This window comes from Ipomoea nil, unplaced genomic scaffold, assembly GCF_001879475.1.
Source record: "Ipomoea nil cultivar Tokyo-kokei standard unplaced genomic scaffold, Asagao_1.1 scaffold0663, whole genome shotgun sequence".
NCBI lineage: Eukaryota > Viridiplantae > Streptophyta > Magnoliopsida > Solanales > Convolvulaceae > Ipomoea > Ipomoea nil.
In genome coordinates, this window is record NW_017617091.1 from 337586 (window position 1) to 360495 (window position 22910).

General features: G+C 35.5%; 2 protein-coding genes and 2 long non-coding RNA genes across 6 annotated transcripts; 2 read left to right on the forward strand and 2 right to left on the reverse strand.

The window, feature by feature from the left end:
- Positions 1–4690: 4690 nt before the first annotated feature.
- On the reverse strand, positions 4691–8519 carry LOC109174803 (histone deacetylase HDT1-like). 2 transcript variants are annotated; one of them, XM_019324040.1, is made up of 10 exons: positions 8401–8519; positions 7057–7127; positions 6759–6976; positions 6617–6639; positions 6496–6531; positions 6210–6403; positions 5625–5684; positions 5447–5537; positions 5122–5257; positions 4691–5032 (listed from the first exon to the last, which is right to left on the reverse strand). In XM_019324040.1, the coding sequence occupies exons 1-10, from the start codon at positions 8411–8413 to the stop codon at positions 4969–4971; spliced, it is 906 nt and encodes a 301-aa protein (XP_019179585.1). In that variant the 5' UTR covers positions 8414–8519; the 3' UTR covers positions 4691–4968. The 2 variants fall into 2 exon arrangements, with proteins under 2 accessions (XP_019179585.1, XP_019179584.1); XM_019324039.1 differs by having other exon boundaries at positions 5625–5690.
- A 4996-nt stretch (positions 8520–13515) lies between these two features.
- On the reverse strand, positions 13516–16867 carry LOC109174769. 2 transcript variants are annotated; one of them, XM_019324015.1, is made up of 5 exons: positions 16648–16867; positions 16487–16558; positions 16219–16408; positions 15149–15215; positions 13516–13761 (listed from the first exon to the last, which is right to left on the reverse strand). In XM_019324015.1, exons 1-4 carry the CDS (start codon positions 16810–16812, stop codon positions 15187–15189), a joined length of 456 nt encoding a protein of 151 aa, XP_019179560.1. In that variant the 5' UTR covers positions 16813–16867; the 3' UTR covers positions 13516–13761; positions 15149–15186. The 2 variants fall into 2 exon arrangements, with proteins under 2 accessions (XP_019179560.1, XP_019179559.1); XM_019324014.1 differs by lacking the exons at positions 13516–13761; positions 15149–15215 and having other exon boundaries at positions 16065–16408.
- A 1109-nt stretch (positions 16868–17976) lies between these two features.
- On the forward strand, positions 17977–18560 carry LOC109174771. The gene is made up of 3 exons (XR_002053175.1): positions 17977–18111; positions 18266–18332; positions 18499–18560. It is a non-coding gene; the product is annotated as an uncharacterized LOC109174771 (long non-coding RNA).
- A 1914-nt stretch (positions 18561–20474) lies between these two features.
- On the forward strand, positions 20475–21349 carry LOC109174770. The gene is made up of 2 exons (XR_002053174.1): positions 20475–20728; positions 20987–21349. It is a non-coding gene; the product is annotated as an uncharacterized LOC109174770 (long non-coding RNA).
- Positions 21350–22910: the final 1561 nt, after the last annotated feature.

Here is a 22910-nt window from a genome sequence, read left to right on the forward strand (position 1 = left end):
GTTCTTCTTTAAGTAGAAGAAACATGCCAGCAAGGTGAGGAGCACGACGGAAATGAACAATAAACGGAGCAAGAGGGTGTGTACGGTGGGGGTGTTGCCGGATTCTCAGGAACACTTTTTGAAGTTCTTGATTTTATGGCTATAGAGTCTTGGATTTCCGGTGAAGCTGCCGTAGTTGTATAATGAAGATTTTCAAACACTGTTGAAAAACTAACTCTGAAGAATTTCTGCAGTTTCAAAAAAAAAAAAAAAAAAAAAAAAAACAAACAAACAAAACAAAGATGGCGCCTGGACGCGTTGTTGAAGAAGTTGATACCGAGAAGAAGCTTTTGAATGATGATGAGCCTGAGTCGGTGGTGGAAGAAGTGAAGGAGGAAGACGGGCATGAAATTGTAGTAAGAATGCAAGAAGAAAAAAGAAAAGAAAATAAAACTTATGTCAGCATATTATTACCTGTAAGCAACTTGTAAAAAATTATGGGTGAAAAAAAATAATGGTTTGTGGATCTAAATATACGTTATGAAAGGTGTGGGTGCGACATGAATAATCAGGAATGGTTCAGCGTGCGGGATGACACTTTAGCCAAGAATTTATGATTCATGGTCCCTGTGGAGCAGTACGAAAGACTTCTCCTTGTATGGCTAATGGTCAGTGTACAAAACATTTTCCCAAAGTGTTTGTTGATTATTCTACTTTTGATGGCGAGGGGTATCCAATATATAGACGACGAGACAATGGTCGGACAGTAAATAAGAACGGGATTCCTTTTGATAACAAATGTGTTGTACCTCACAATAGACAATTGTTGTTAAAGTATAGAGCTCATTTTAATGTGGAATGGTGCAAAATCAAACCCGTTCAATTAAGTACCTGTTTAAATACGTTAATAAGGGGCATGATAATGTTACATGGTCAAGTGGTTGATGAAATTAATGTGTACTATGATTGTAGATACATATTTCCATGTGAAGCAGTTTGGCAATTGTTTGGATTTGATATACAGTTAAGGACACCATCAATAAAACATTTAAGCTTCCACTTGCCAAATCAACAAAGTGTTATATTTGCATATGATGATCCAATTGAGAATATTGTTAACCGACCAACTATTGCAGAAAGTATGTTCTTGGAATGGTTTGAAGCAAATAAAACCTTCCCAGAAGCCAGATCTTTGACTTATGCTGAAATGCAAATGAAATTTGTTTGGAAGAAAGATATTAGAAAATGGAGTCCAAGGAAAATAGGTTTCGCAATAGGTCAGGTTTTCTATGTTCCCCTGGGACAGAGGAAATATTTTATCTGAGATGTCTGTTGAATAAAGTTCGCGGACCTACAAGTTATTTTGATATCAAAAAAGTCGATGGTGTGTAGTAAAATTCCTTTAGAGATGCGTGTTATGCTAGGGAGTTAGTTGAGTATGACAGAGAATATGTTGACACAATAGAATAAGCAAGTGAATGGGCTTCAGGATGTAATTTGAGGAGATTGTTTGTAACGTTGTTAATGTCAAACTCAATTGCGAAACCAGATGTTGTTTGGGAAGCTGTTTGGAACTATCTGAGGATGCACAGTTCAAGCTTCGGCAATACTTGCGAATACCAGGTATTTTTAAATACATTTCTTACAACTTTTATTGAACTATTAAAAATTGAATCCAATGTTATTACGGATGAATAGTTGCAACTAAATGGTGTCAATGTTACAGATTTGGTGTTGACGGAAGCTCAACAAAAGAATTTTGCATTAATGGAAATAGAAAGGATGTTATCAACAATGGGCAAGAGTTTAAGAGACTTTCCATCCATGCATACCCAGATGAAAATAATTACATTTTGATATCAAATCAGTTGGTACAGGAGGAATTATCATATGACCGTGATGCTCTAAAGGAAGAGAATGAAGTTTTGGTTCGCCAACTAACCAAAGAACAGAGGGCAATATATGATGAGGTAATTCTAGACGTTGAGAGCAACGCTGGAGGACTATTTTTCGTATATGGCTACCGTGGAACAGGTAAGACGTTCTTATGGAGAGCATTGTCTCCGTCTTTAAGGTCTAAAGGAGAAATTGTTCTAAATGTTGAGTCTAGCAGCATAGCATCACTTTTATTACCCGGAGGAAAGACTGCGCATTCTAGGTTTGCAATACCTATCTCTATTAACGAAGATTCCACTTGCAACATAAGTCAAGGAAGTCCTTTGGTAGAGCTAATTGTTCAATGCAAACTGATAATATGGGATGAAGCTCCGATGATGCATAAATTTTGCTTTGAAGCTTTAGACAAGACAATGAGAGATTTTTTACGCTTCAAAAATCCTCATAGTTATGATATGAGTTTTCGGGGAAAGACGGTAGTGTTTGGTGGAGATTTCAGAAAAATTCTACCAATAATTCCAAAGGGCACAAGGCATGATATTGTTGGTGCAAGTATAAATTTTTATATCTTTGGAAAAACTGTAAAGTTTTTAGGCTAACCAAGATTCTACGCCTAATAGGCTTACAATCAGAGGTTGAAATTCAAGAGATTAAGAAGTATGCACGGTGGATTGCTAATATTGGTGATGGAGTAATTGGGAATTCAAGTGACGGTGAAGCTGAGATTAGTATTCCCGATGACTTATTATTGTTGTATAATGATGATCCTTTTGCTACAATTGTTGATAGCACATTGCCTATGTTTCGTACTAGTAACACTGATCTTAACTATCTTCAGAATCGTGCTATATTGGCTCCAACTCTGGATGTGGTAGATAGCATCAAAGATTACATGAATGCTAAGAATCAGGCTAAAGGATCATATTCAACTGGAGATACGTATTTTGAGATGTACGAACCTCATGAATTAATCTATCGTGTTTTGCTTGGTTATCAAAAAAAAAAAAAAAAATTAAAAAAAAAAAGTGATCTATTTCTCAATAGCATGAGAAATATAATCTTAGCAAGCTCAGAAAGAGTGATCTATATTTCTATCGTGTTTTGAGTTTTGCTTGAGAAATATAATCTTTAACACAATAGATTATAATCTCAGCAAGCTCAGATTATATTAGCATCAAAAGAGTGATCTATATTTCTCAATAGCATCAACGATTACATGATTGCTAAGAATCAGGCTAAAGGTGGGACGTATTTGAGTTGTGATTTGGTTTATAAATCATATTCAATTGGAGATATGTTATCTAATTTGCACACCCCAGAATTCTTAAATGGTTTACGTTGTTTTGGAGTTCCGAATCATGCTTTGACTATAAAAGTTATGTCACCCAAAAGTTGGGTTACCTCTTTTTTTTTTTTTTGCGCTGAGTTGGATTAAAATGGTCGAAACTGACGCACAGGTGGTGATGCAAGCGGTGGAACGTGGGGTGCATAACACCCCGTTTGGGGCCCTTATCCATGACATTCGAACCTTGTTGCAAGAGCTTGATTCAGTCTCTCTTACGTTTGTGCAGGTGGGAAAGTCCAAGCGCATAATATGGCAAGAAAATCTCTTAGAAATTACGATTTTGAGCTTTCTGAGTATTTTTATTATTATTATATTCCGCGTTGTATTTCGAGATGTACGAACCTCATGAATTAATCTATCGTGTTTTGCTTGGTTTTCAAAAAAAAAAGTGATCTATATTTCTCAATAGCATCAATAGCATGAGAAATATAATCTTAGCAAGCTCAAAAAGAGTGATCTATATTTCTATCGTGTTTTGTGTTTTGCTTGAGAAATATGATAGATGCTAAATTAATCTATCGTGTTTTGCTTGAGAAATATAATCTTAGCATTCATGTAATCTATCGTGGTTGGCTTAATCATGTTTTGGAAGCTCAAATTATGTGTGGAACGAATGCAGGAATTGAGATATATATATATATATATATATATATATATATATATATATATATATATATATATATATATATATATATATATATATATATATATATATATATATATATATATATATATATATATATATCACTCTATAGGACTGTGTAATGGTAGGTTAATTGTTACAAGGTTGGCTTAATCATATTTTGGAAGCTCAAATTATGTTGGAACGAATGCAGGAATTCCACTGTTAACACTTTGATTCAAGATTGTCTTAAGTTTCAAAGAAAGCAATTTCCTTCAATATTATCATATGCTATGACAATAAATAAAAAATGAGACTAAAAGAAAATTAAATAAAAAGGTCAATTTTTAATCATGATCAAATATACCGCAATTTCAAAACTCAAAAGTAATCAAAGGGAATTGAAAAATTTTAATAAGTGAGGATAATGTACCATTTGTAAGCATAACTAAAAATGTCAATATACAAAAATATTTTCAATAATTAGTACAATTACAATCTTTTGTCTATTATATTTGTCCGTGCATCAGACAAGGGCACTTACTAGTAATATCCAATCAAAAAAATAAAACACAAGATTAAATTCTGATTTGACAGTTGCAATGCCAAAACCAGCCCCGCTGGTATAATCTCATTCCAAAATTTTGACATATTCTTCACAAATAATCGTAAAAGAGCTGCAAAATCGAAATTGCTTGGAACCACTCGTATATTCATTTCGTATTACTACTTGCGAAATATTTAACATTATTTTCAAAAAATAGTTTAGAACTTGGACGGTAATTTACCTTTTTTTTAGATTCTCTAAGCCCCTATAATTTCATATCTTTAGAATTTTATATATTTCACTTTGAACCAAACAAGTTCTTTTTCATTTGGTAAAATTCATAATAATATCCAATCACAATAAAACACAAAATTAAAGTTCGATTTGAAAGTTGCAATGCCAAAACCAGCCCCGGTCCTGCCTGACTCATTCAGTAAAAATACGACTCTGAAACCAACCAAAACATACTATAACCCGCCTTAACATTAGATGAACCACAAAACAAAACCCCAAACAGTGAACCAAGGCAGGCTAGGCTAGTAGGCTCTAACTCCTATTTCTCCCCCCGGGCACTCAATTTTACTTTCCAGCACCATGTTTAGCTTTTGAGTGAGAATCCAAAGCACTTTCAGAACCAAAACTCCTGCAGGCACAACAATATCACACTTCTCACTGAATCATAACTCCTCCAAGAATCAGTCAGTCATTTTATAGATCAAAGGAGACTTGTACCTATTGCATGGTTTGCAGAGGTGAGAACCTCCCGATTTTGGAGTCTGTTGCTTTGCAGCCTTGTTATTAGGAGTCTTCCCAGCAGCTTTCTTTGAAGGATGTGGGGTAGCTACATGTTCACTGCCCTTCTTTCCATCTGAACCCAACAAAACATAGCAATCATCAATCTAAACATTAAATGAATTACACAACACATTCAGATCAAGCACAGGTTATACTCTCATAATTCCAAAATAGAAAATAGAAAATACCATCAGACAAGTAAATAGAATGTAGTCAGTTTTTGTGCACAAGATGATGTGAACATCAAGGAGAAGAAACTAACCAGTTTTCTGAGGAGTTGCCATTTTCACCTTTTTCTCAGGTACAGGTGTCTTCTTGGATGATTCTGAAGGCCTCTTCTTGCCAGATTCAACCTTGAACCAGACAGAAGTGTAACCAAATATTGTCAGCCAATGAAAAGATGAGTAGATAAAAATGTGGATGACATATCTGTTCTCTACCTTCTTTGGAGTCTCCTCACTCTCATCCTCAGAATCTTCATCCTCAGAGTCACTCACATCTTCATCCTAATCACATTGAATTGAAGCATTTAATTAGCACAGCATTATGAAAAGAATAGAACATTTAATATCCATAAATTCTATAAGCACAATATTAAATTGATTTTAAAATTCTCCGTAAATGAATACTACCTCCCTTTTACCAAATTAAAATAGTTCAAAATCAAGTATTGCAAACTTAAATCAGTCTCCTAAAAATGCAAGTGCGATTTGAATCCAATTCACACTGCTAATGCACTATTAACAATGATATAACCCTTACAAAGCTATCCAATTTCCTGGTAGAGTTGAACATGAGGGTGCAAAAACAAATAGTACGGGAAATTTTTCAACTAAAGCTATAATATTATGAAGCAAAACTTTACCTGCCATTCAAAAACCTACTTTAACACCCAACACAGAACTGAAAACAGACATGCAGAGATGATGCATTCAGAGAGTTTTAAAAATAGAACTTGTGGTCAAGCAATAGAAACTAAGAATGCAATTAATATTAATAGTATATATTAAATAGAAAACATTTACCTCCCCAGTCTCAGCATCCTCGTCATCATCCATATCCTCATCTTCATCACTGCTTTCATCTTCATCCTCATCTTTAGCACCTTTCTTTGGCTCTGCAATTTTCACCTTCTGCTTACCCAGAGCAGAATCCTTGGCAGCATTTGCCTTCTCTGCCACAGCAGGTTTCTCTGGCTTTGCCTTGGTATCAGGTTTCCCTAAAATTCAAAACACCATGGAATCTAATCTAAATTAGATAATAGAAAGTAAATATACATAATAAATAATGCAGTAATTTAATCCTTTGCACCATTGCTTGTATGGAGAGGGATGTCCTCGTCAGAATCTGTTCACAATAAAAAGCTGGAGGTCAGTGCCTCCATAAATTCTAGTCCGAAAGCAACATGAAAAATGTAGGATACCAAACTCACCAAATTCATCATCTTCCTCATCAGTGAGCACAAAAGAAAACATAGTCAAGGATATAACAAGACAGACAGCTTTTAAATGATACCAAAGAACTTAAAACAGAAAGGAAAAAAAATAAAAAAGAGCAATATATATGAAGGATATTCATCAATTGGATTTGAAGCCAGGTATCCATAAAAGAAGACACTGCCATTTTTCCAGTTATGTGATATTTCAAAGTCTCTATCAAAAACCAAGTCAAATTGTTGCTGGGGCAGCTTCTCCGTGTTCAGTGTAGCAAGAACAAGTTTCTTCCCATCAACAGTCACATACAAGCAAATAGATTCACCACCTTTATCTTTCTTTGCCTCACCAAGATTAGCCTACAGAGAATTAACAATGAATACTTTTCTATGAAAAAAGTCAATAAAACTACTATTATTGAGTGTCATAACTAGTATACCTGTGAAAGATGCAATACCATGCCCTCTCCAGGTTCCACTGATAGAGGCTCTCCATTTTTTACCTCAACACCTAGAGAAAGAAGATGTTACCGTGAAGTGGCATTAATGTAAGCACTAGTTACAGTTGAAAAAGCACACTATATCAAAGAACATGAAGGCAAACAAAGAAAGATATTATCATGCAATCCTAGACCAGTTAATTGATAAACCCTCCAAGCACAGATGTGGATATGATTATGTTTAGTAAAGTCAAGTTTTTGGTCTTATCTTGCAGGTGACGACGATTCAAATTGATATATCCATGTCAAATTACATCAGATATGCAGGAACCTTAAAAATAACAGTCTTGAGAAGAGGATTCTATAGACTAAAACCAACAAACGCAAAATGCAAACTTCAAATTAAAAATAACTAAATGAATCATAGTAATTTTCAACCAATATAGTTTACAATTGCTATAAAACTGCAAGTTTTTAAATTTCTAGGTAACTGATGTTACATATAAGTGTAACATGCCAAATAGAATAAACTAATGCAATCATAGCAAAGTTACATATATAGATGAAATATATTAGTGTAACATACTAACATGCCAAATAGAATAAACTAATGCAATCATAGCAATATTGCAACAATATTTTTCAGTTACAAGTGAAACCCATTAACTAAAATCTCTTAATGCCTAATTAATCTGAGTGTCTTGTAGCAGTGTAAGGATTTTTACCTTAATTACATGGATTCAAGTTTGACTCAATGATCTTACACATGAAGGCACAAGGGGGAGTCAGAAAGGTTACAAAATTTCAAAGAGGCATTAATAACTAATAAGTACAATACAACCAACACTTGTCAATAAGCATCACAAATACAGTGAACCTCAAACCAAGCTGCAGTTCAGACTAAAAACTAGCAAACAGTATTTTAATTCTAACAATCTAAGATGACTCGTGAACACGTGCAAAAAAGATACATACATACACGCACAAATACAACCAAGTGGGGAATACATTCATATACACATACAGACAAAACGAATACATACACAATACTGCATGTGTGCGCGCGGGGGCGCATAGCCACAGCATAAAAATGAAATGCAAACATGCGCAAAATGAAAACGAGCAAAAAAGGCAAAAACAGAGAGAATTTCAAATAGAAATGACGGTAAACTCAAACGTGAACACATACGAATATGCTACAGAATTGCAAAAAACATTCAACAAAATATAGAGAAAAATCAACAAAAATTATATAAAAAAAATGCTAACGAAGAGACTATCGCCGGCACGATCCGAGTCTAGAAACATAAATGAAATTAAACAAGGGAAGAGGGGGAGCGTTACCCCAGAACTCCATTGTTGAAGCGGAAGTGTGTGGCAGAGAAGTAGGGTTTTACGTAGAAAGAGTGGGAGCAGACAGCGAGTACAGGAAGTATCTTAGGGTTCAATGAAGGAGAGAAACGAGAGTATATAAGAGACAGAAATGCGGGGCTTTAACAGAGTATTTCGCACACGGTAAAGGAGCACTGATTTGAATTGGGCTTTCCACTAATGCTTCCCATCTTGGAAAAAGGGTCCAACGGGCTGAACCCACTTATATGGCAAATTATGCTGTGGAACCGTGTCCACCTTGCAAACTGGACACAGTTCCAAAACGGTGTTGTTTTGGTAGAAAACGATGTCGTGTCAATTCAAAAAAGAAAAATTTGTTCTCTTTCGTTGTTAATGGCGTTTGTCTTCATAAAGTCTATGTGTTATAATTGCTGAACTCTATGTTCATAATTATAGAACTCTATGTTCATGATTTTTGAACTCTATATTCACAATTATTGAACTCCATATTCACAATTACATAACTCTATGTACATAATTATAAAACTCTATGTTCAGAATTTTTGAACTCTAGAAGTCTATGTTCATAATTACTGAACTCTATGTTTATAATTATAGAATTCTATGTTCATAATTTTTGAACTCCATATTCACAATTATTGAACTCTATATTCACAATTACAGAACTTTATGTTCATAATTATAAAACCCTATGTTCATAATTTTTGAACTCTAGAAGTCTATATTCACAATTATTGAACTTTATATTCACAATTACAGAACTCTATATTCATAATTATAGAACTTTATGTTCACAATTACAGAATTCTATATTCACAATTACAGAATTCTATATGCATAATTATAGAACTCTATGTTCATAACTTTTGAACTCTATATTCATAATTCTTGAACTCTATATTCACAACTGCAAAACTCTATATTCACAGTTACGTAACAAAGTATTCACAATTATTGAATTCTATATTCACAATTACAGAACTCTATGTTGATAATTTTTGAATTCTAGAAGTCTATATTCACAATTATTGAACTCTATATTCATAATTATAGAATTATATGTTCACAATTATTGAACTATATATTCACAATTACATAACTCTATATTCATAATTATAGAACTCTATGTTCATAATTTTTGAACTCTATATTCATAATTCTTGAACTCTATATTTACAACTACAGAACTCTATATTCACAGTTACGTAACAGAGTATTCATAATTTTTGATGTCGCTGAATTCTATTGACAAATTTATAAAAATAAAATAAAATAAAATAAACATATTGGTGGAGGAAAAACGGTGCCACTAATGACATCGTTACTCCCGAATTGCAAAATGATGTCGTATTGGACCCACGGGTCCATGGCATAACAGTCTCACTTTTCTCTGTCCCTTTCAAATTGTACAGATTAATACTTTGTTTCATCCGTTTTAAATTTAAAAAATAAAAATAATTAAAAATTACTCTCCTGTCTCATTTTATATGTCTTACTTATTATTCATTGGTCAAACCAACTCTTTATTTTTTGTTTATTTTCTTTATTATTTTTACTTATTTTAAATTTAATTTTTTATGTTTAATAGTACTTTTAGTTTAGTTTTTAATATATAAATTTTGTATATTAATATTAAACGTAATATTATAAAAAAATGAATTAAAAATAACTTCAGTCAAGCCTCATTAATCGAATCAGATACATCAAATGGGAGGGAGGAAGTAAAAACTTTCCTTATTGAACTTGAGACCTCTAATAAAACACACAAAGCTCAACCCACCAAGACACACCAACTCTTGTATATTAAAGTGTGACACCTAATATTTATCCTAAATTTTTGGGCTGGCAGCTTCAACCATCGGCCATTGGCCGACTGGTGGCATGTCCAGCTAGCCACCTCAGGCCATGGCATGGCAGGGCGGGGTGGTGCGCCCTTTCCTAGCGCATGACTAGCAGGGTTAGCTATAGGTTGGTAATTGACCTTTCTGGCATCCATGGGACACGTGAAGGATGGATATGGAAGACTAGTTGATGTCGTACACTTGTCAACAATCCGAAAGACTTTCTACACTATATAAGGCACCATTCCCTCCCTTTAAGGGGGCATCATCCGAGCACTACAGGCACCTTTGTCTAGTGGTGTTTGGTTTAGACCCTCAACCCAGCTACCTGGGTTCGATTCTTATCAGTAGCATAGTTCATTTCTTGGGTCGTGATCTTTGTATTTGGGCCGCCAGGGAAATAACCCGTGATATTTGTATTTGGACAATTCTAGCGGACATCGACGATGGATGGATTGAATCCCCGGCGAGCTTCCTCTGGAGTAGATGGCGACTAGTTCTTCGACCAGTAGCAACAGCTCCTATCGGCGACCTCCCTCCCGTCCCCGGAGAGCTTCCTCCGGAGTAACAGCTCCTATCGGCGACCTCCCTCCCGTCCCCGACAGTTCCTCCGGAGTAACAGCTCCTATCGGCGACCTCCCTCCCGTCCCCGACAGTTGAGCAGCAACGATGAATCACCAACAGCAACAGATCGACAGATTCCTCTCTCGTTCGTCGATCTATAATACCCTCCGCGTAACAGTGATTGGTGGCATAGTAAGTGCTCAGATCGACAGATTCGGTGGCATAGTAAGTGCTCAGATCGACAGATTCCTCTCTCGTTCGTCGATCTATAATACCCTCCGCGTAGCAGTGATTGGTGGCATAGTAAGTGCTGGAGAAGAATGTCGACGTAGCAGTGATTGGTGGCATAGTAAGTGCTGGAGAAGAATGCCGACAAAAGAGGTCTCGCACTCTCGTCGTTGGCTGTGTTTTTTTATTTTTTTTTATTTTTTATATATAATATATATTTTAATAAATAAATAAATAAAGTTTATAAAAAAACAAAAATAAAAAATATTTAAAAAAAACATGTATCAACCATGTGAAGACTTTACTTTGAACTTAATTGAACAACATTACAGGTTTATGGAATTTAAATGGTGATTTTTTTTTTTTTTTTAGTTAGGAAACCCAATTACACTATCTAATCGACTTAGAGAGTCAATTTAACACTTTTTTTCTACAAAATAATTAATTTTTGACTTCCATCTTTTTACACACTTAACAAAAAATATCTCTCTCAAACAAAGTTAAAGTTCCATCTCAGCAGAATTGAAGCCTCAAACAAAATTTTCTTCGCACCTCAAACAAAATTTCCCTCTCAGCAGAACGTCGCACCTCAAACACTTAGCAATAAACACCATCGTCGCACCTCAGCAGAGCTTTTCACCGTCGTCGTCGACTTTGCACTAAGCAGTACAGAACCGAAGCCTTCGTCGCCGTCGTTGAGCCCAACCCGTCGCCGTCAGCAGAACCAAAGCGTTTGCAATCGCTTCCACTTGCTCCGCCGTCTCACCCTCACCGTCGCTCCCACCTACCACCTCAACCTGCACCTCTTCCCTCCTCTACTGCTGTCGCCTCCTCCCTGCTCTTCCACCGTTGATTAATTGTTGGATTCCCCATCACCATCCTACATGTTAGTCCTAAACCCTAGATTAATTGTTGGATTATTAGGTTGTGAATGTTCTTAATCCCTAGATTAATTGTTGGATTGTTCGGTTGTGAATGTTCTTAAACCCTAGATTAATTATTGGATTATTAGGTTGTGAATGCTCTTAAACCCCAGATTAATTTTGACACGCAAGAAGGACGAAGTGGTTATTTTTGTATATGTGAACTTGTTCTGATTGTTGCTTTCATTGTTGAAGTGATGCAAAGAGCATACATAATATACTTTTAATGTGAATAACAAGTTGCAGAACTGGAGAAGGAAATAATGGATGTAAAGAAAAAAATTCAGTTCGTTCAAGGAAAGATGCAAGTGCTTGTGAGTACTTCTGAGCTTCACTCCCTTCATCCCTTTCCACTTAAATTTATTTGCAAAAGTCCACCCATTATCCATACTTGTGTGGGGTTGGATGAGGTAGTGTATTATTATTGCTAGCTCTTTAACCACTCCACTCATATGGTGTGTGATGTTCATTTGATTTGTCTGATAACCTAACCTTTTCAAGACCATTGTTTTTGTCAATGTCAAATAATGCATGGCTTTATTTTCTGTTTTCAATGCTAAGATATGTAGTTTTTCATTAACCATGTATTAGGAAATCAATATAATAAATTGTTAGGACAGCATATTATTTTCAGTTTTGTGACTTTTGTCCATCAATAGATTATTTTTCAGAGTATCATTGTGATATCTGATTCTTTAAAATCAAGATAGCCCCACAATATCATTATTTCAGAATCAGAGTTCTTGTAATGAATATTTAATAAATGAAACATGCTATCTATAGAAATGGTCTGCATATTCTCCTTGGAGGTGTTTGTGCTTTAACAGTGGTAGTCTTCTTCCGCTTTGTAAGTTTCCTGTTCTTAGCAGCCTTGCATCTGTATCAATGTGTTTTTATTTTGTATGGTTGTCTATTTCAAATCTACATTTTTTTTTTTGTTGACATGAATCAGGTATGGGCCTGCACGCTAGCTACTGGGCAATCCCCAGAAGAAATTTGGCAAGGAAGACCAAAAGCTTGAGTTGAACTCATCAACTATGCCTAAGTCCTTATGGCTTCTATATTGTTATTACAAGTGTGCTCTTGTAATAACTTATGTTTAATTTCTTTCTTTTTTATCCGAATGATTTTTACATTATCTGAATAGTCAACATTTATGAATATATGAAGGGCTATGAAAATGTTTCATGCGGCTTAGGAAAGAAAGGACGAAGTAAAACTGTTTAGGAAATTGTCAAGGGAGTTAAATCAATTTTTGGTCCTACATTTATTGCGTGTGTTGGACACATTTAACCCGCATTTATTAATTTTGCTAGATTTGTCCAGATTTATTAAAAATTGGAAAATTTTAGTCCACCGTCACAATTGACGTTAAGGCTCTGTGAAATAGAAGCGCATTTTTGTCCTTTCAAGTGCTTATTCTTCATCAGCTCCTATTTTTCTGTGCTCACGGTCATGTGTAACACCCCCAAATTTAATTCTCAACACCTACTATAAATAGACCAATAAAAACAGAAACTGCCATTAATAGAATTCCTGAAGTACGCATACCACCGTTTAGAACTAAGTAATAATTCAACTTACAAAATAACTTTAAGTCCTTAATAATAAATGAGGGTGAAACCGCCACATCTAATCCAACACTGACTAGATGTAAGGCTCTAAACTATAACATTCAATCACAACTTAATCCAAAACTAAAGAAATACAATACGAATCAATAACTCCAAAACATCAAAAACAAAACAGCTACTAAGTTCTAATGCGCGCTCTCAGCCAACAACTTACTCATTCACCTGCACAAATCACAAACAAGAGAAACACGAAATAATAAAATTAGCAAAACATTGCTAAGTAAGGTTTACTCTACCTTGTAAAACGGGTTTAATATAGTATATATTCACAATCCAAAACAATTAGCCACAAGGCTTAACAATTCTCAACTTCCACTTAACACTTACTTCACATCACACTCCACATAGAGATTTAGGTTTCTCAACTTAAGATTTCAAATCATTTCTTTTCCAAATTACACGTTTCCAAAAGAAATCATTTTTAGGAAGTATAGATGAATATCAAACCAAATAATGGGCAGGGTCTTAATTACTTAAGCCCTAGTGAACGGTGATCACTCCACTGAACACTACGCAAAATCCCATTTAAACCAACCAAACAATGGGCATGGTCTTATTTAATAAGCCCTAGTGAACAGTACTCACTCTACTGAACACTACACAAAAATCCCATTTAAGTGGAACAGAACTAATACCTTAAGTGTGCACACCCCCAATGGGTTTCCAAGCCCAATGGGTAGTAACTAGTCCTAGTAGCCAGGATACATTTCTACTGACTACTACTCAACAGGGTAAATACCCTAGTGGCAGACTCCGCTAACCATCCCTCAAAACAACAGGACGAAAAGTCCTAGTGAGACAGGATATGTTTTTACTGCTCACTCCTCAAAATAACAGGGAGTTTTTAGACTCCCTAGTGAATTAGTATATTTCAACTGTTCACTCCTCAACAAACTGGGTCAATCCAGAATTCATAATTGAACACTATACAAGTCAACAAAAGCTTTTTGTTCTCCATATTTATAAAAAATGATAAGAGTAATGATATTTCACAAGAAAACAAATTCTCAATATCTCAAATCAGAAACTGACAGAAAATTTCAGAAATGATGACCTGAATTGCAGAATTTACTGAGAAAAAACGGTAACACATTTTCCCATGAAATTTTCCAGATAAGTATTAAAAAGAGTCTAGACTACACACAAAAATTTTCAAGCCAATTCAAGGTCTAGAAGTATTTTTCCCGAAATATTTCCCAACACTGCGCCAGGCAGAAACTAAACTGGCAGTACACTGCCTCAACTTTACGAAAATTTTCTGGAAAACCCGAAACATATTTTTAACCAAAACTTTTTACAAACATCAAATATAATAAGTCTAGGTTCTCCATAAAAAATTTCAAGCAAAAAGAAGTTCTAGGAAGCAATTTTCACGAATTTTTCTTTCCAGCTGCGCCAGTCAGAATTTTCACAGGCAATAATCGAATTCTGTAAAATTTATCCTTTTTAATCACCACAAAATCACCATATCTCATATGCCCACAAAACCAAGAAAAATATACACATCTTTACAGAGTAAAAGTAAATTTTGATAGACATAAGCACTTACCTGGATACGTAAAACAAATCACACACTTGACCCGAGTCCTACGTTTGCTCCTCTGCAAACTCTCCTTCTAACCAAATTGAATATTCATATAAACACAGAAAATCACATAGGCATATAATCATAGAAATTTTACCACAAACATATAATTAAACTTACGAATAGATGACACTAGATGGAAGAAAAATTGACGCCTAGGAGTTCTCTTGTGTCGAAGCCGAAACTGGGAATGAAAAGAATGAGAGTGTCGACTGCGAAGATGATGATTTAGGAGGGGAAGGTGTCGTATATGCTAGGGTTTGTTTTTATATTTCTTTTGATTCCAATAGCAGCGTGTGTTAAGAATTAGAGAGTGAATTTAAAAAGGTTTAGGTAACTAATATCATAGAATTATAGAGTGAGTTTAAAAAGGCTTAGGAAACTAATATCATAGAATTACATCATGACTAGACATATATATCCCAAACTTAATCTAATAAACTAACATATATATATCAAACTTAATCTAATAAGCATAGGTATATATATATATATATATATATATATATATATATATATATATATATACTAAAGCCGTACTGGAGAATCACATATATATACTATAACTTAAGTTAAATTTATTTAATATAACATAAACATATTAGTTTTAGGATTTAAAAATTAGTTTATTATTATCATATAAGTATTATGGGTTTAGGAATATTAATAACCATAACATAATAGTAGTATTTTTTTTTTTTTGGAATAGTTTATTTATAACAAATTAAAATACTCAAATAATCGGGGTATCACACTCTACCCCCTTAAAAGATGCTTCGTCCCCGAAGCAGACCCATAAGGCAACAAGGATCAAGGGAACCGGGAAACCTCGCAACTGGGAAACCCAAACTCAACCTCACCAAGAAACTTAAACCTCACCAAGAAACTAAAACTCGAGTTTCATACACAAAAATGGAATGATGCATTTCATACACAAAAATGGAATGATGCAATTAACACACTAAAAGAACAACGCGGTGTTACATTCTACCCCCCTAAAAACAAAGTTACGTCCCCGTAACTTAGATGAGTACCTTGATCGAACAACGTCGGGTAACGATTTCTCATATCATCCTCTACTTCCCAAGTGACTTCTTCTGTCAAGTGGTTAGACCACAAGACCTTTACAAGCTTCACAACTTTCCTTCGGGTTTCCCTTGTTTTGGTATCAAGAATCTTTACTGGTTTTTCCTCGTAAGTTAGAGACTCATCTATCTCCACAACCTTATAATCATAACAATGGTGTTATTAGTATCACCATCACCCATTCAAGGGTCTCAAGACAACCTTTTAATTCCTTACCTCTAGACGAATTACATGAGAGTTATCATGCATGTACTTCTTCAATTGCGATACGTGGAATACATCGTGTACCTAGTCGGAAAATACGTTTATAATGGCTTAGATAAGTCGTGTTTCCAAGAATACTAATAATAACTACTCATTAGCAATAAGGTCGTTACCTTATCCAACTCCGTTGGTAAAGCCAATCGATAGGCTACCTTCCCAATCCTTTCCAAATTTTCATATGGTCCAATAAATCTAGGACTTAGCTTCCTCTTCTTTCCGAATCTCATTACTCCCACTAGTACAAAATTGAACATAGAAGATTGACCATAGGCCACCATTGTTGAAAAAATGGTTGCCTAATCTTAGCCCAAAAATTCGCGGTGGCAATTTTGTAAATAAGTAATCAATAATCCACCACCATTATAACTGTAATGGTTGCCTATTGTATTTTTTATGTATTTTGAAAAAAATTAATTTTTAATAGAAAACCATTTCTAATAAAAATGGTTGCTTTAAAATAGAAATTGTTTTATAATAGGCGACCATTTCTAATAGAAATGGTTGCCTAATATTAACCGTAGATCAGAACAAGACATCGCGTCTATCTAAAATAATCCTCAATCCACGGCAATTTATATCCTACACCACGGCGTACATTGCACTATGCGCCCAGATGCAAAACGACGTCGTTTTAATTATTATTTTCTTTGAAATTTCCCGCCCCAGTGAATGGCAGTAGGCTTTTCTTTAAAAAAAAAACCGCTGTTCAAGAATGTACATAATGTTATACTTGAATACACATAATGTTATACATGAATACACATAATGTTATAACAAAATATACATACTCTTTTTAAAAGATAATACACATAATCTAACATAATACATAATAAACATAAACTTTTAACATAATACACATCAACTCTTAACATAATACACACAAATTTTCTGATTCGGATGTACATAATTGTATAAAAACAATGTACATAATTGTATAAAAAATACACATAACTGTATGAACCAATACACATAACGTTGTGAACGAATACACATAACGTTGTGAACGAATACACATAATCTCAGCAACTTCCTACCGCGCCTCCCAACACGACCCCAATATGACGTCGTTTTGGGAGGCACGCGGCGCACAGTGCTATGTGCACCGTGGTGTAGGATATAACGATTGTCAATCCACCGTCGCTTCTCTTCTCTCTAAGCCCTCTCTCTCTCTAAATCCCTCCCTTCTATCTGGGACGCGACGGAGATGGAGAGAGCTCTACTGCTCTAGGGTAACTTGATGACGGAAAACGCTCCGACGCGACGGAGGTCGTCAACCGCTCTCCAAAAGCTCCGCTGCGGCCTGGGGTCGGCAACGACGTTCCACCTTCAGATCTCTCTCAAAGGCTCAAAGGTAACGATATATTTTTTTCTTTTCTTTTGCTTTTTCTTTAAATTAGATCTCAGACCTGTCTTCTCCGCCGGAATCACACCCACTGCCGGCGAGGACTTCAAGCCAACGGCGGCGAGCAGTTCAGTTTTTATTTTATTTTATTTTGTTCATACTAGGGTTTTTTTAGTTGCAATCATCTATTATTTTTCTCAACCGTTGAGCACAAAGAGATGATGATCGCACTATTGTATCATGTTTGCTACTCTATTGCATAATTATATATTATAATGACTTTGGGAGTGTACGCAAGGTTTGCAGCTATTGCTCTGGTATTGCATATTTAAAAATTTATTTTTTTTAGTGGGACGAACATTTGCATTTCTTTACTGATCTAATAATAGATACTGTGGTATAGAGCCAACTATTTTAGCAGGAAAAATTGATCCCATCCTTTTTGAGGCTCTATTTGTAAGTTATGACTTTTAATACCATGTTTATGGATATTCCTGTGCCTTCTATTTTTTTGTATTTCTTTTTTTCATTTTAGGATCCTCATCCCCACAGAATCAAGCTTTTCTCATTAATGAGCTCAAAGTGACTTCAATGTTTGAATTCCTGTCTGTGTTCTTTTCAGGCTTCCCAGTATGCTATATTCCTTTTTTGCTAGAATTCCTCAGATATGGCAGAACTTTAAGATATGGCAGAATTCCTCAAAGAGTTCATCATTCTGTTCTGGTTTCTCGTGCAGAGTAAGAGCACAGGAGAGCTAAGCTTTTTAACGTTCTTGATGAACTTTGCCGGTTCCATGGAGAAGTTCATTATAAATGATTCATTGTTGTAGGCAAACCCCACAATTTTGATAGATCTCTCTCTTTTCTTTCTCCAAGAGAGTTTTTACCAGCATCCAAGAAGAAACTCCAATGAGTGGTATGTATCTCTCTCCCCCTCACTTTTCAAGCAGGTATATTTTAAGCCCATTTCATGAATTAAGTGTATGCTCTTGGGACCTTTGGCACTCAATAAAACCTCGTTTATATGATTTGGAAAGTTTCCATAGCGTTTGTCTCTGTAATTCTCTTTGAAATTGATCACTTTTGATATTTTCCTTATTTCACATCATTATTACATTACTTTTTTCTATGATTTCCCGCTAATGGCTTTCGTGAATGATCATCTACTTCTCTGTTGTAGAAGAGCAGCAGCTCAGAAGCAACGGTGCTGCACAAATCTGCCTTATCAAAATTTGCCTATAACATGGTATACACAAATCTTAAACTACTATTTCCTGTTTATAAGTTATGTTCCTTTTCAGTTAACTTCCATTTCTCCATTAATTATTCAGTGCACCTTGGTGGTTTACTGTTTTTATTGTTTTTATCTAATTTACATTCCTGGTGTTCCTTGGTGGTTTACTCATCTACTTTGATTGCTGGAACTGACAAGTCTTTCTGTCTTTGTTTATGTTTCATTCATTTATTGAGGAGGATAAAGTGCAGGTTTTTTTTTTTCCTCCTTATGACTTATGAGTATAGTTATCTTCTTTGCTAATTTGTGCCCCAAGATGATAAGTTGTTAACTAGATTGCCATCTTTATCTGCAGTTTGCTAAAACATTCATAGCTCTAGGTAACTTAGTTACAAATGTTTTCCAGGTAAAGTTGAACCCGTCTCTTGCAGATGCTTGGTTTGAGCAAGGTATTTTTATTGGTGCTGTGATTTGTTTAGTTCAGAAGTGGTGTATGGGTGACATAATTCTGCAGTTGAGTACTATTTCCTAATGCTGATAGATATCTTATGAATTTCATGCTCAGGGACCCAACAAACAAATACTTTGTCAACTGTCAATGCTTGAAAGAAAAATGGCTCAAGGTGATTTTTCTTTATATGCTTGCTACTGTGATACATTCACTGGCAAACAATATCAAAGACGCAAGAAACAAGCTACCAAAGTGGATTGATTCAAACTAATAAAATGGAAACAAGTGGAATAATTCAGATTAGTTTGAATATTTCAGATTAGTCTTTTCCTACTGCCTATTCTTATGTTTTGTTTTATTTCATTCCTATTTTTGTGGTTCTTACCGTTGCTGCTTTTTGTATTTAAGGAAGATGCTACAAGACATCAAGGCATCATGAATTTATGTAATTTTGGCTAATGTTATTTGGAAAAAGAAGAACTCCTGATTTCTTCACAATTGTCTTTGCCTTCGTCTCTCTTTTGCTATTCCTACTTCCATCTGTAATCATAAGTAGAAGTCGAGGATCCATTCCCCCGCCCGCTCGCCACTCCAGCCCGGTACGTCGTCCGGTGACGAGATCCCATCCACCTTTGCCCGTAACATACTGTATCATGATCATCTAGAGCATAACCTTTTCTTAAGATAATTTTGGGATATCTTTATACATTTGCAGAGTAGCCTGGGGCTACATAATAATTTTAGACCATTTACTATGACTATATCCCTTAGGCCAGATTGACGAAATTTGTTACAAGTCCCTCTTTCAGTTACTGCCCAAAATAAGTTGGGGGACGCAAGCTGACTCTTTAGTTTTCCAATCCCTAAGCAAGTTGTAATTGGCTTGAATTTATGGTAATAATTTATATATATATAGAGATCCATTTAATCTTATTGACCTAACTTCCTTTATTTTTCAAAATTCAGACTGATTCCGCTGTGGAAAATAACTGCACTGGCATGATAATGCCCTCGATGTGGCCTGAAGGGCAAGCCATCGAAAACAGACCGCAACATCAACAGCTATGGCATGCCGATGGATTTCATCAACCTATGTGGACTAGGGAAGAGAATTGTAGCTTCATAGCACCAGAGAACTCACTATTATGTTATGACTCGACAAATTCAGGTGATTTTTTTTCCTATACATATAAATTATTCCATTTTGCATCACTTCCATCTTCTAGAAATTCCCCCCACACTCAATATCCTTTGGGTTAAATGGACATTAAGCTTTGGTCTGCACAGATACAATGCTTGCTGTCCAGAAGCATCTAGTATGTACACTAGACGAGCATATATATATATATATATATATATATATATATATATATATATATATATATATATATTGAAGATTAATTGTATATGGTATATGGGGGTACAGGTCCTTTGCTTGCAAATCAGCTAAAGATGGAGATATGAAAGAGAGCAAAAGCAAAGGTTTTTGCAGTAGTTAGGCATGATGTATATATGATTTATAGTAGTAGATAGCGGGGAAGTAGAGAGGATGGTGTGAAGAGTTCCAACCCAACCGGGTATCCGCATTCCCTAATTAACAGAGAACCAGAAACTCCCATTGCTCTTATGTGAGTATAACAAGTATGACATCTATTTTATGAATGAATACTAACGTAGAGGAAAGCGGAGGAGTCACTTCGTGTGATGGATGCTTCGCTTGTTTGTATGATGAGATAAGATAACGATTCATTCATGCTTGTTTGTAAAGAAAGATGGACAGTATTATTATGATGTTGGAATTATTTGTTTTGTTTTCCAATATTTTTTCCCTCCCTGAAATGGTAATCTGCAGGTATCTGGCCACAACATCTTCTGATCATACTGTCAAGATATGGAATGTGGATGGATTTACCTTGGAGAAAACTCTCATAGGTACATACCAAATTAATGTGGTTCTTTTTCTTTGATTTTTTTATGTTAAATCTCTAATGTCCTCATTCTCTTATTTCACTACCCATAAGATTCTTCATAAAGTCAAATGTGATATTTCTTATTTGGAGGCATTTTTAGTCTGTATCTTGAGAATGCTTGGTCAAATCTTGGGGTGACTTATTGCCATATTTGCATGCTTCTTATTGTGTGCTTTGTAGTCTGTAACCCCAAAGTCTAAGTTGTACCTTGAGCTTTGTAAGGAGTTCCCTTGTTCCTTACACTTCCTTATGTTAGTAAGGGTATTCTTGACCTTTCACTTGGTTTTAGTATTGTAACCTAACCTAGTAGACCACCTTCATTCTTTCCTTATACTTTCTAAAAATCTAGCTCCACCTTCTCTTTAAAAAGGTGGGTAGCTTTTCTTCCAAGCCAAGTTGGAGCCTTGCCAAAACTTCAAGAGTTGCTTCCAAGATTCAACCTTTCATATATTTGGGCATCTAGGAGGGTAAGATCTAAGTTCATCTTGTGTTTTTGGTTTTATCTTAGGTGTCTTTTCTTAAAGATAGGATCTTTATGATCTTTTGGTATGTTCTTGAAGTGGGTTTGGAAGGTGAGCCTTGAGAGGAGCTTGTTGAGGTGTAAAGTGAAGTCTATAGTCTACAAGAGGTAACCCATGCTCAACAAAATCTATTTTGCTTACCTATGTGAATATTTCTTGGATTCTACATGTGTTTTGCTATGAAATGTGAGTGTTTATGCATTGTCTTGTGAAAATGCATATCTAGAGCTTGTGTTTAGGGTTCTTGTGTGCCATTGCTTAGCCATTCCTTTGATTCAAGTCATGTTGTTGTATTTGGTGAGATTTGGCATGTTTTGGACTTGAATGTGAGCTTGGAGTTGAAAATCCCCGAAGGGATTATTTTGGTACAGGACGTGTACCCGCGGGCGGAACGGCGGGCGGGGCACCACCCATCGCCCCACCCGCGGGGTACAAGGCTTGTGGGAGAGTGTTCCCGCAGGCGGGGCACTACCCGTGGGTCCAACCGCGGGGAACATGTTGGTTTTGTTGGGGATTTGTTCCCCGTGATTCTTTTGACTCGGTATTTGGTCTTTTGACTTCCCGTTTTCTTTTGTGGAACTATTTGAGTGTCTTCTTGATGTTTCGTATGTCGAGAACTATGTGGTAGGAACCCATGTAGGTTTTGGTGTCATGAATCGTGCTAAGTGTTCAACATTGTGTTTCGTTGAACCGTGATGAGTCTTGTGTGTTCTTCGGAACTACCTTTGGTTTACCCGTTTGATGAGCATGCTAGTTCGGTGTTAAATGCTAGCGTGTGTGTTGTTTGTACCTTCCTATTGGTTGATGATAACTTGTGTTATTCATTGTTGTTGTTGTTGGACTGTATGTAACACCCCCC

Bases quoted from the DNA above. Each gene is read 5' to 3' on its own strand.
- LOC109174803 (XM_019324039.1), bottom strand. The intron at 6,532-6,616 runs GTGAGTTTGGTA...TATTGTGAACAG, and splicing joins TGAGGAAGATGATGAATTTG to ATTCTGACGAGGACATCCCT. The intron at 5,033-5,121 runs GTACAAGTCTCC...TTGTGCCTGCAG, and splicing joins CTCTGCAAACCATGCAATAG to GAGTTTTGGTTCTGAAAGTG.
- LOC109174769 (XM_019324014.1), bottom strand. From the start codon at position 16,812: ATGGTGGCCTATGGTCAATCTTCTATGTTCAATTTTGTACTAGTGGGA. The intron at 16,559-16,647 runs GTAACGACCTTA...TTTTCCGACTAG, and splicing joins TACCAACGGAGTTGGATAAG to GTACACGATGTATTCCACGT. The intron at 16,409-16,486 runs GTAAGGAATTAA...TATGATTATAAG, and splicing joins CTCATGTAATTCGTCTAGAG to GTTGTGGAGATAGATGAGTC.